The sequence below is a fragment of the Phytophthora infestans genome, genomic scaffold (assembly GCF_000142945.1).
Source record: "Phytophthora infestans T30-4 supercont1.684 genomic scaffold, whole genome shotgun sequence".
Lineage (NCBI taxonomy): Eukaryota > Oomycota > Peronosporomycetes > Peronosporales > Peronosporaceae > Phytophthora > Phytophthora infestans.
Window position 1 is genome coordinate 1 of NW_003307438.1, and position 10794 is coordinate 10794.

Sequence of the window (10794 nt, forward strand, 5' to 3'; positions counted from 1 at the left end):
ATTGAGATAATTTGTTTTGGTTGCTGTGGTTGATGGTGAGGCTCAGATTGCTTGTTGAGAAGTGAGGTAAAGCATATTTGTCGAGATTGAAGTCCTCTTGGCGCTTGCGGCATAGGGCAGTCGCTTTTAGTCGTACAACGTCCAAATGTCAGCCTTCTACAAAAGACAAAAAGTGACAGTTTGGGTTTAAGTTTAAACATTGGAGAAGTAGAAATTGAGAATGTATTCTTTTTTTTACGCACGTGGACCCTTTTAGTACTAGTCACTATATTCCGTCAGGTTAACCGGATTGCTTACAAATCCATCCGTTTCGATAACGACGTCTTCCTCATTATCAGCTTGGTCGGAATCCTCCGTGAGTTTCATAATCCGACCCATTCTCTTCTGATTCGCCAGAGCTACTGTCGAAAGGGTCGTCAATATCCGGAGTTGACGGACCGTCTGTATCTGAGTTAGTGCCGTCTAATTCGTCAAAATAAGTATCGCTTTTTCTGATTGACTGAATATGCTGTCGTAGCGCTCATTAAATCCGGAGTCGATGTCTTTTCCGTCTCCGAATTGGATTCAGACTCAGATTCCGAGAAAAAAAGGGATGGGGGCGACGAAGGGTTCCCATCTGCATGTCGTGACGTCTCGACGGCGAGCATGCGCTCTGGGCCTTCTAGCTCGGCCCTAAGCCGGTAGATGGTGAGAGCTGCACGGTCCAAAGAGACCCGAAGACGCTTGAACGAGCGCATCGAAGAAAAATTAAAAAGTGAGCTCAGAAAAGACTGTCTAGTTAATGTCGTCAATACAATGCACAGATCACTACCTGCTCTTTCACTGGAACAAACGTCAGCTTATTACAGTCAGCAATTCGTGGCGACCCTATTACTGCAAAATATTGTCAGCTCCTAGTCGACAATACAATTTAATAGATCGCAAATAATTTCATTTCAAAGAAGGCATCTGACGATTAAACAAAGAAACCCCTAGAATATATTTGATCCCCCTCAATATAAAAGAGCCCTTTTGATAATAGCAAACAAATATTTTCATAATTTCTCCAAATGCATCCCGATTTTTAGTCAAGTGGTTTCCATTTCCGCCTTGCAAGATGTAAGCAATGTTGTTCTTGATAAACTTGTAGAGTCTCTCCATTGCGACAGCTCCTCTCTTTAGATTGATAGCATCGAGATACGTTTCTGTGTTCTTACAATCGAAGATTGGCGGCAATTCTCCTTTTTTGTAGTAGATATGAAACTTCGGAAAATGAGGAACAGTAAGGTCATCACCTTTCTTATATTTCTTTTCTTTCTTTTCCTTGATCTCCTTCGGTTCATATTCTGCTTTCCACTTGTTGTATTCAATTGGATTAGCTGCATCAGCAATAGATTTGATATAAAACTCTGTCAATTTAGGATGATACTTACACGTTTCCCAATCGTTAAACACTCTCAATGCGGCAGCTTGATCAAACCGATCTGTCATTGTCTGTAGAGTACACAAATAAGTTTTACGTATCAGACCAAGATCGACGTGTTGTTTCTTGTATAGCATACTTGCTAAGTTCCAAGTATTATTGTTGTCATAAAACCATGACCACTTCATCAAACAACACAGGTCGTATAGACGATGATCGTAGATCTTTTTTGAAACGCAGTTTTGAGCAACATTCAGCTCGTCAATCATGATTGGTATGTTGATCATCATCTGTTCGCTCTTACAATAGAAATGTCTAAGCGTTTTGTTGCCTTTTTGAATGTAAAAGCAATAGCGATATCCACCAAAGTACGCATTGCTGTCTATCATTTCCGATCCTTTAATATCCAAGTTCTTGCTGGCATTGTATTCGTTGAATGCTCCGATGACATCCATGGGGTCTAAAAAAGTATCGTTTACGTCGAACTGCTTTACTTTGCCCGTTTCGATGTACTGCTCGAAGAAGAACTCGTTTTCTGCCTCTGCGATCTCTACTGCGTAATCATTCGAATTATTTAATTCCGATTTCGAACTTTGACCCTCTTTATACCACGCTATCCGCGATCACCGGTGCGATAATCGACTCATCCAATTCTGGAACTTTGCTTACATCGATATTCGAGACCTCGACGGGCTTGATCGCCAATGGGGCTGGCGTACGAGCAGCATCAGCAATAGCTGGGGTATTTGGTTGAGGCGACATTTCTTCTATTATATTAGTCTCTCCGACAATAATTTCCTCTCGATCAATAATAATCGCGTGCTTGCCGCATCGCTCTTTGTTGCGAGCAAGCTTACACTGCTCCACGTTGCTTTTAATAAAGTTGCACATTTTTCGTATATGTATGACTATGGTTATGTTTGTATATTCTATATAGACTTCGCTTAAGATGGACTCATCACTTATTTATGTATGTCGTACTCAGGAATTTTCAGCAGCCTACGCGTTATCGTTCATATGTTTTTATGATGTCTGACTACTACAATCCTGTAGTATTTACACATTAGCGGACTCATAATTTTTTTATGATGTCTGACTACTAAAATTCCGCACTATTTACACATTAGCGGCATGTGTGATTATTTTGTATTCTTTATCGAAACAGGGGGGTGTTGCTATGTTTCGATACACTTAGATGATTGCTGTGGGCGGCATTGTGTCCGGCTTGCGTCCACTTTTATGTCCATCTTTCTTTCCGCGATAGCAGCTTTAGATCAATCTATATATCTCAGTGTCCAGGTGTCTATCTTTTTTTTGTTTTTTAAAGAATATTAAAATAAGTAAAATGGGGTATTGGGGGTAAATTTAAAAAAAAAAATTCTAAAATGGATTTCTTCCCACGCTGGGCATGCCCGCATTTATCTGAGTTCATAACATTAGAAGTGTTTCATAACTGATATCGTTGCTTCTGATAACTACTACGTAGTAGAATAAAGGGGGCACCTTATCTGATCTGAGTGACGACGCTGGTACGGTGATTGTCATTTCAGAGGTTTTGCATGGGTGCATTTAAATAATGAAACTGTGCGACGACGCCGGGCAGCAGGATAGGAGCGAGCGTAGCACGCAGGTGGCCGATGAGTTCACCAGCGCGTAACTCTGATGGACAAGTCCAGATGCCGATAGCGCCAGGGAACGCGGGCACATTTCCAGGTGCGAGTCCAGCGGGAATGACGACTGCAGACGGGTTGACGCTCATAGCCTGTAGGTTGAAGATAACTGTTGGTGGATCGAGCAGCTTCGCGAGCGCGGGATACTTCTTGCCCAGCTCGTCAAGCAGATGCATGATCTTTCGCCCAAGGTCGATCGCGCGACCGTCGACTTGATGGAGCGTGCCAATGCCCTGCATGAACGACAGCAATGGCCATAACTTGAAAAGATCCTTGTCGATGGTGCAGATCATCACGTCTTCGGGGAAACAGTCTCGCCCGGCGGCCTCGATCTCTTCGCCCGTCTTCCAGACAACGCCACTTGGTTGAAGACAGTCATCACGGCTGAGGCAGTGCTCTCGTGCGTCAACCTACAGATAAAGTTAGAGAACATCAAAGACCGAGGTTCCATAGGTGGCGGCAAGTAACACCCACATACCTTCTCGAGGCGCTTGATGAGTTGAACGAGTTTGCCTTTGATCTGTAAGCTCAGATAGCTATTGGGAGGCGCATGCTGCACAAGGAAGATGCAGCGCTCGATGACGTCTTCGTCGGTGAGATCTCCAGCGCGCTTGAACTCGCTGAAAAACGTAAGTGTTTCGGCCTCAGTGAGCTTGGCGTTTCGCGGGATATCTCGCCAGCGGCGCTCAGAGACCTGGACTCCGAGACTTCTTGCGTCTCGCGGTTCCTCTTCCTCCATGTCGTCCTCCTCATGACCGCTGCGTACCCGCTTCATCGCCCCCGCTCGTCGTCCGCACCCGCTTTGTGCTGATGGTCGTATGGAGTGTATCCTTTTCGCCTCCTCCTTCGCATATAAGAGCACCGAGAGTACCCCTAGACACCCTTAGAGACAGCGATTTATACTATTAATACATGTACAGTACATGAGAGACAGCGATTTATACTATTAATACATGTACAGTACAGACTATTTCTTTGAACAATATGTAATAAAAGAAATTAACCAAAAAAAATTTAAAGGCAAAAAAGAGCATTCAAAATCCAAGCTTCAAATCACCAAAAGTCCCTTCCAGTCTTTTGAGAGCTACCGGTACCATACTTTATAAAATAAAGTGGCTTTCTCCAAAAAGGGCAATTACATGTAGGTGTATCACCACGTGCGATAACGCAAGTGTAGACATGCAGTCGGAGCATGCACGACCGAAGTACAGTTGGTCCAATTCGGGCATACTTCGGTTGAATGTAAAAAAAAAATATTGCTTCACATCTACCGGTACATGTATTGCAATAATTGCAGCATAAAAAATACCGGCATGAGACTGAGTGCGCTATACGGGTGCTGGTTGGGAGAAGTTTGTGGTCGAGTGCTGGTGCCTTGATAAGGAGCGGACACGGTTGAGCCTTGGCTACAAGGAGAGCCTACAGTACATGTAATTGACATAAGCTACGTAACCAGTTGAGGTCAGGGCTATTTTTTCAGGACAACGTGAATACCGCTAACATGGTATTTAAGTAAAAAGTGTTTGCGGCTTCACTTGAAGAAAAAAACTAGTGTTGAACGGGGGCATCGTTCAGTGTGATGCCGCATCAGACTAAAACAAAGTGGCAGACGGTCTACAACACACCCCTCCACAACATACAGAAGCCACCCGCAAGCTTTCATATGAATAAAATTTGCTGGTAGAAAGTTGCTGTCTTTTGATTCGTATTGAGCGTTGAGCATTGTGCTTGCGGAGATAGTAATATCAGACCTGTGGCTTCCCACGCCGCCACGCACGCGAGGATTAGCAAGTTGGCACGAAAAAGCGCCAGCAGGAGTGTGATAACGCCTCGTTGTAGATGTCTGATGATGGAATTCCAGGAGTCCTGGCAGAGCGCATCAAGGCGCTAAAACTACAACACACGTATCAATGATAATGCCTACATTTGCTCAATTGGCCAGCGAGTTCAAGCAGTTTAATTAATGTGCTCGTTTTTATGAGAATTGCTCGTCGAAAGATTAAAAGTGGATGTTGAAGTGCCCTTCGTAACGGCTCAAATAGCTTGGATTCACTATGGTGAAGGAATTATGTCTAGCCAATCGCATCAGTCTCTCCCGGGTGATGTCATTTCCCGTGTCACTGACATCAGGCGCCGCCCTTGCAACTGGGAACAGATCCGCTCCCTCCCTTCGGATCCGCCGCAGCTTGCAAGTCACACTTTGTATTTGGCAACCTCCAATCCAAGTTCTAGCTCTTCAACTCTTCCTACTCACATCCACAATGGTCAAGTACGTGCTCACGGGTGTTGGCGGCAACATTGGCGGCCACGCGGCTGACCACGCTGTCGAGATCAAGAAGCCCGAGGACGTTCTGGTGCTCACCAGCTCGGACGTTTCCAAGCTCAACCCCGAGCGCGTCGCGGCCTGGAAAGCCAAGGGCGCTATTGTCGAGCAGGCTGACTACCTCGACGTGGACAGCCTCAAGAAGGTGTTTGAGGGCGCAGAAGCCATCGCCTTCATCTCGACGTGGCTCATCGGTGACGGGCGTCGTGGCCAGATGAAGAACTGTATTAAGGCTGCTAAGGAGACGGGTGTCAAACGCGTGTGCTACACTTCGTTCGTGGGTGCCGGATCGGACAAGCCTAACGAGGAGGTGCCGTTCCTACCCCAGGACCACCAGTTCACCGAGCAGCAGATCTACGCGTCGGGTCTGGACTACAACATCCAGCGTGACTACCTGTACCAGGACAACACGCCTCGCTTCTTCGCTCAGTCGTGGCACTTCACGGAGGACCGTTGGCTCTCCAACAGCCACGACGTTCCCGGTGCGTACGTCGCCATCTCGGACTGTGGTCGCGTGTTCGCTGCTCTGCTCCTTGGCAAGCAGGAGAAGAACACCGTCGTGGAAGTAACGGGCCCCGAGGCTGTCACGGACCGCGACATGTTCGAGTGGATGAACTCGATCAGCGGCTACAAGGGCCAGTTCGTTGACTTGCCCGATGAGGAGCTTCGTGCCTACTGGCTCGGCCGTGGTCTGCCCACCGACGTGTACGGAGACTTCTCCAAGCTCCCTATGAAGCTGTGTATCGGCGACCTGCTGTGCTGCGGTGAAATGCTGGCCAACGGCTCCATGAGCAAGGTGACGGACACAGTTGAGCGTCTGACTGGCCGCAAGCCTCTGGGCTACAAGGAGAATTTGCTCCAGTACAAGGAGATCTTCCCCAAGAACCAATAAGTCGTTCCGTTAGATTAGCGCAGTACTAGCGTTCAACACTCTATCGCGTGCTGTAAACACGTCAATGAAGTCAGTTTATGGAAAATTTTAGAGCTCGAAACATTTACTTTCATTCCTTCCTTCTAACTCGAACTCTAACAGGGTCACGCACATACAACTACGACTTCTTTTCGTCTTGATCTCATTTCATTCGATAGGGTCGAATGGGTACACCCAAGGGTGTGAAGGCCCACTCTCCAGTGTCCGTATCGTCGTCGTCTTCTTCTTCCTCTTCAATCAAGTCGCTCTCGACGACAGACTTGGACTGTTGATAGGGCTCCTGCGATTGAGACGATGGCTGGGCTTGCGTCGTGAGCTGCGAAATAGTGGCTGTATCGGACTGCAACCGTCTTCTCCCTTGGTTCGATCGGGTCTTTTGCAAAGCCGGAGGGACGGGAAGGCCAGCTTTGCCAAGACACATGAAGCAGATGTGCATAGGCACAAGACCCACAGCGTGCAGATCGACCTGCTCTTTCGAGACACAGGATCGGCAGACCACGTGTCCGCACGAGTGACAGTTCACTCGATTCGACAGAACTTGGAACGCCTTGTGGCACTCTTTGCAGCTCTTGGCAGAGAGTTTGGACAGCCATTGGGTTTTCATGACGAACGTCCGCGAGTCGAGATTCTTGCGACGGAAGTGCGAGCACAGACGCACGAGGTTATCGCCAAACCGCTCCATCAACAGGCGAGCAGTGAGGCCCGGCGCCCAGCCGCCAGGCTCTAGTCCGACCATGTACACAATCTTCGTGTAGTTCTGTTCGTTGTTCGATGACGACCGTCTACCTGAACGACGAAGGAAAAAGCCCGATCGAAACATTGTACTGGGCTCGAGACCTGGCTTGTTACTCGCTTCAGCAAACTCCGGGTCGTCGATGGAATCCCACAGACAGTAGCCGATAGTAGATCCGTCTGCTTGGTGGATAATATCCGTGGCCACTGCAAGGCAAACCTCTCGGTTTACCATTAAACCAGGCGCCTGGTAGCTGGAGTATCGAACGTACATAGAGTTCATAGGTCGCTTATCTGTTGGTCGACGTAGAACTGACAGGACTCGAGCTTCCAGCAGACTGTCGGACAACACGCGGTTGTTCCGTACCACGGAGTCGGCGTCGGGTACCACGAAGAGTTTCATAATCTCGTCCACCGTCGCGTGCGAGTGGCTCACGCAACAGAAGCGCGTCTGTCCGGGTTTGACGCTGCTCTCGTCCATAAAGTATGAAATATCCTTCTTACGAAGCTTGGGTTTCCACTGCACGCTGCTCGAGTTATCCGACAGCATCGACGCCATCACGTACTGCACAGATTCCGTCATGCGGTTGATTATCTCGCGACGACGGACAGGCGACAACTCAATGTACGTGTCAGTACTGCTGGAACTACCGCTACTGGCCGATTTATCGCTACGGTGCCTCGAAATCTTCTGTGACGAGCGCGGGGGCTGCACAGGAGAACCGCTGCCGGGTTGCATGGAGCGCTCTCGGCCAGCAAGAACCTGTCGGCGAGGCTGGCTTGCTTCAGTACCACCGGAATCAGTGCCGACCGGGCGTGACGGACGCAGAGGCCGGTCAGACTGTCGACGGGGCTGTCGACCATCTTGACGCTGGTTCAGAGCTAGCTGGGGGTCTAAGAAGTGTCCGAAGGCCTCACGCCGTTCAGGGTTTTGTCGTGGAGGCCGAATCTCGTGTTGCGAATGTCGTCGAGGTGCCTCTGGAGTCTGCTGAGTCGACCGAGGCTGTCGCTGGCTCACTGGCTCATGTCGACGCGAACCCCTTCGCTGGGATGGCCGTATATCTTGCTGTATCGGCCGTGAATGCTGCTGCGACGGCTGTGGGGGCTGTTGTGGCGGTCTTTTGGTCCGTTCGAGCGGCTTCTTGGTCTGCGGAAAGGCACCGGAGGTCTGGTCGAACGGCCGAAGAGTTTCCTCAAAGTTGGTGGCGCTTTGGTTTGCAGTCTGCCGCGACGGCTTCGAGACTAGCTTGGCGCTGCTGCTCACTCCCCAGCTTGTGGCCGTTGGAGACGTTGTCCATCCGTCTTGGGCGGCGCTCATGGTCTCCCCTGCGGATCACGGTCTGTGTGCTGAGACAGCGGATTCGCTTGTGAGCATGATGATGAAACCGATCAGAGCAGCTTGCTCTTTTCCTGCGGATGTGCTGTCCAGCGAGCGTCAAGATGCAACGCTAGACAAGGCAACTTGCCTTAGGCAAGCTGTCTGCAAGCTAAGCTAGCACAGGCGCCGCCAAGCCCCTACTGAAGTTGTTGTCAACCTTTCGGAGAGACTTCCGTCTACTGTACCACTAAGTTGGATTCTCCAACCAGCAGAAGTGCACTAAGACATGCGGTGCTCACGTCTCCTTTGATGCTCTATTGACACTTTCCACCCAGCAGATGGTATCCATTACACTGTCTAATTTTAATAAAAGTACTTTAAACAGTGTATTCATGTCTATCGGTGTATCTCTGTATCGGTACATGTATCACTTGGCAAGTACCGGTACTGTACATGTACGACTTGCAAGGTTGGGTGATTTAATCAACAGCGTTCATCATCACCTGTTGAATCGACAGCGCTCTCCGATTACCCCACCTGTATCCCGAGAAAGACCAGCACGTTTTCAGTAAACAAACTTTGTTTCAAGCCGTTTTGGAGAGAGTTTACGGCAAACTATCTACGTCGCCTCTTTGAAAAGGGCGGACTCAACCATAAAGCACCCCAGGAACAGAGCGCGATAGGTTACATCCCATGCTTTGCGCTCGTGTGGTGTCCAACACAATTGGTGGCAAGATCCTTTTTTTTAAAAATACTTGTATGTAAGGTATGATTACCAGTACCAAGGTACCAGCCCGCAGAGCCATATCAAGGAGATGGCAACAAGAACATGTACAAGTACTCTCAATAAAGGACGTCGTAATACAGTAGAATATTTGAGAAGTATTCCTTAGAGAGCTACTCCTTCCCGTCGTGTTATAGCTGCTCGAGCCGGGCTGAAAGATCATCATGCTTTCGGCCGAAGCTTTCTGTTGGACACCAACGATCGGTTGGGCTATCCAAATAGCTATGTGAAAGGGGAATTGAAATCAAAAACAGCTCCTTAAAATACCAGTTTTGAGATTGTAAGAAAAAAACGATCTATCTATGCCAAACTCACCTTAAATGAGGCTCCGAAAGTTTTGAAATGCCCAAAGTATAGGCGTGGGATTTGTGTTTGCGCGCTTTTGTGGCTTCCACAAGTTGGGCGTGTGGCTTGACTCAAGCCGATTGAATGCCGTTCCCTTCACTGAGCCGTTGGCCGTGAATCGATATTCTTGGCCACTTCTTTATCTTTCCTGGGGCGGATTGCATGCTCTTGGAAGGTGATCTGCTATATCTATAATAGCATTACTCCTTACGTTTTAGTAACTTAGTTAAACTATTAGTAATACAGCTCTACGTGGATAGCAGCTCTCAGTCGAATGGATACTTCCCTACCGATCATTGTCATGGTTGTGATCATGCCCCGGCACGCATCCTACTGCAGTAAGACGAAAGGCTATTCCAACAAAACGAGAGAACCAGAAGTCGAGCATAAACCTCTCAACATGGTGAAATTTGGCACAATGCAAATGGCTTTCCTCGTACATGTACAACCGGTAATGATAGGCCGTCAAGTTGAGCAGGATACGAAAAGCTCGACTGTGAAATCCATTAAATAAATCGCGAAAACAAATAAATCACAATACCGGTATATTTGTAAGATACTACTATTAATACATGTAAGCACAGGTAGTACTACATTGAATGTAGTACTACTGTAGTAGCAGTGTACAAGTACTTCGAAGCAAAGAGCTTCGAAGTACTTGTAATAATACATGTACCTAGAAATGCTTCTAAGCACCGGATACAAACCTTCACGATGTTCTATTGACTCATTCGACAGATATACACAACTACACAATCACAGACAACTTCGATCGTTGTTCTAGACATCTAAACATACGCCGCCATCCGTGACGGTCGAACAGGGACTCCCATGGTCGTAATAGCCCACTCGCCGTCATCCGTGTCCTCGTCGCTACCCACATCGGTGTAGACGACAGATATGGTTTGTCGAAACGCACTGGCGGTCTCCGACTGATGGCGTCTTTGCCTCAGACTCGCACGAGTCTTCCGAGTCGATGCAGGAGCTGGAAGTCCAGCCTTCTCGAGGCACCAGAAGCAGACGTGGATAGGGACGAGACCAACGGTATGCACCTCTACCGATTCCTTGGAGACACACGATCGACACACAACGTGACCGCACGCGTGGCAGTTCACACGATTCGAGAGCACCTGGAACGTCTTGTCGCACTGTTTGCAGCTCTTGGCCGCGCACTTGGACTCCCACTCCGTCTTGATGACGAAAGTACTCGGATCCAGATACTTTCGACGGAAATGAGTGCGCACACGCTCGAGCGTTGACCCGTGCTTCTCCATCCGAAGCCGAGCCGT

General features: G+C 48.4%; 4 protein-coding genes across 4 annotated transcripts; 1 reads left to right on the forward strand and 3 right to left on the reverse strand.

Moving 5' to 3' along the window:
- Nucleotides 1-1067: 1067 nt before the first annotated feature.
- Nucleotides 1068-2293, reverse strand: PITG_21943 (uncharacterized protein; the record flags this gene model as incomplete). The annotated part of the gene is made up of 3 exons (XM_002999292.1): nucleotides 1068-1122; nucleotides 1181-1929; nucleotides 2030-2293. The coding sequence occupies 3 exons, from the start codon at nucleotides 2291-2293 to the stop codon at nucleotides 1068-1070; spliced, it is 1068 nt and encodes a 355-aa protein (XP_002999338.1).
- Nucleotides 2294-2948: 655 nt separating this feature from the next.
- On the reverse strand, nucleotides 2949-3885 carry PITG_21944 (uncharacterized protein; the record flags this gene model as incomplete). Its single annotated transcript, XM_002999293.1, has 2 exons — nucleotides 2949-3482; nucleotides 3551-3885. The coding sequence occupies 2 exons, from the start codon at nucleotides 3845-3847 to the stop codon at nucleotides 2949-2951; spliced, it is 831 nt and encodes a 276-aa protein (XP_002999339.1).
- A 1397-nt stretch (nucleotides 3886-5282) lies between these two features.
- Nucleotides 5283-6304, forward strand: PITG_21945 (NmrA-like family protein, putative; the record flags this gene model as incomplete). The annotated part of the gene is made up of 1 exon (XM_002999294.1): nucleotides 5283-6304. One exon carries the CDS (start codon nucleotides 5334-5336, stop codon nucleotides 6285-6287), a length of 954 nt encoding a protein of 317 aa, XP_002999340.1.
- A 164-nt stretch (nucleotides 6305-6468) lies between these two features.
- On the reverse strand, nucleotides 6469-7617 carry PITG_21946 (uncharacterized protein; the record flags this gene model as incomplete). Its single annotated transcript, XM_002999295.1, has 2 exons — nucleotides 6469-6683; nucleotides 6744-7617. 2 exons carry the CDS (start codon nucleotides 7615-7617, stop codon nucleotides 6469-6471), a joined length of 1089 nt encoding a protein of 362 aa, XP_002999341.1.
- Between the last annotated feature and the right edge of the window lie 3177 nt (nucleotides 7618-10794).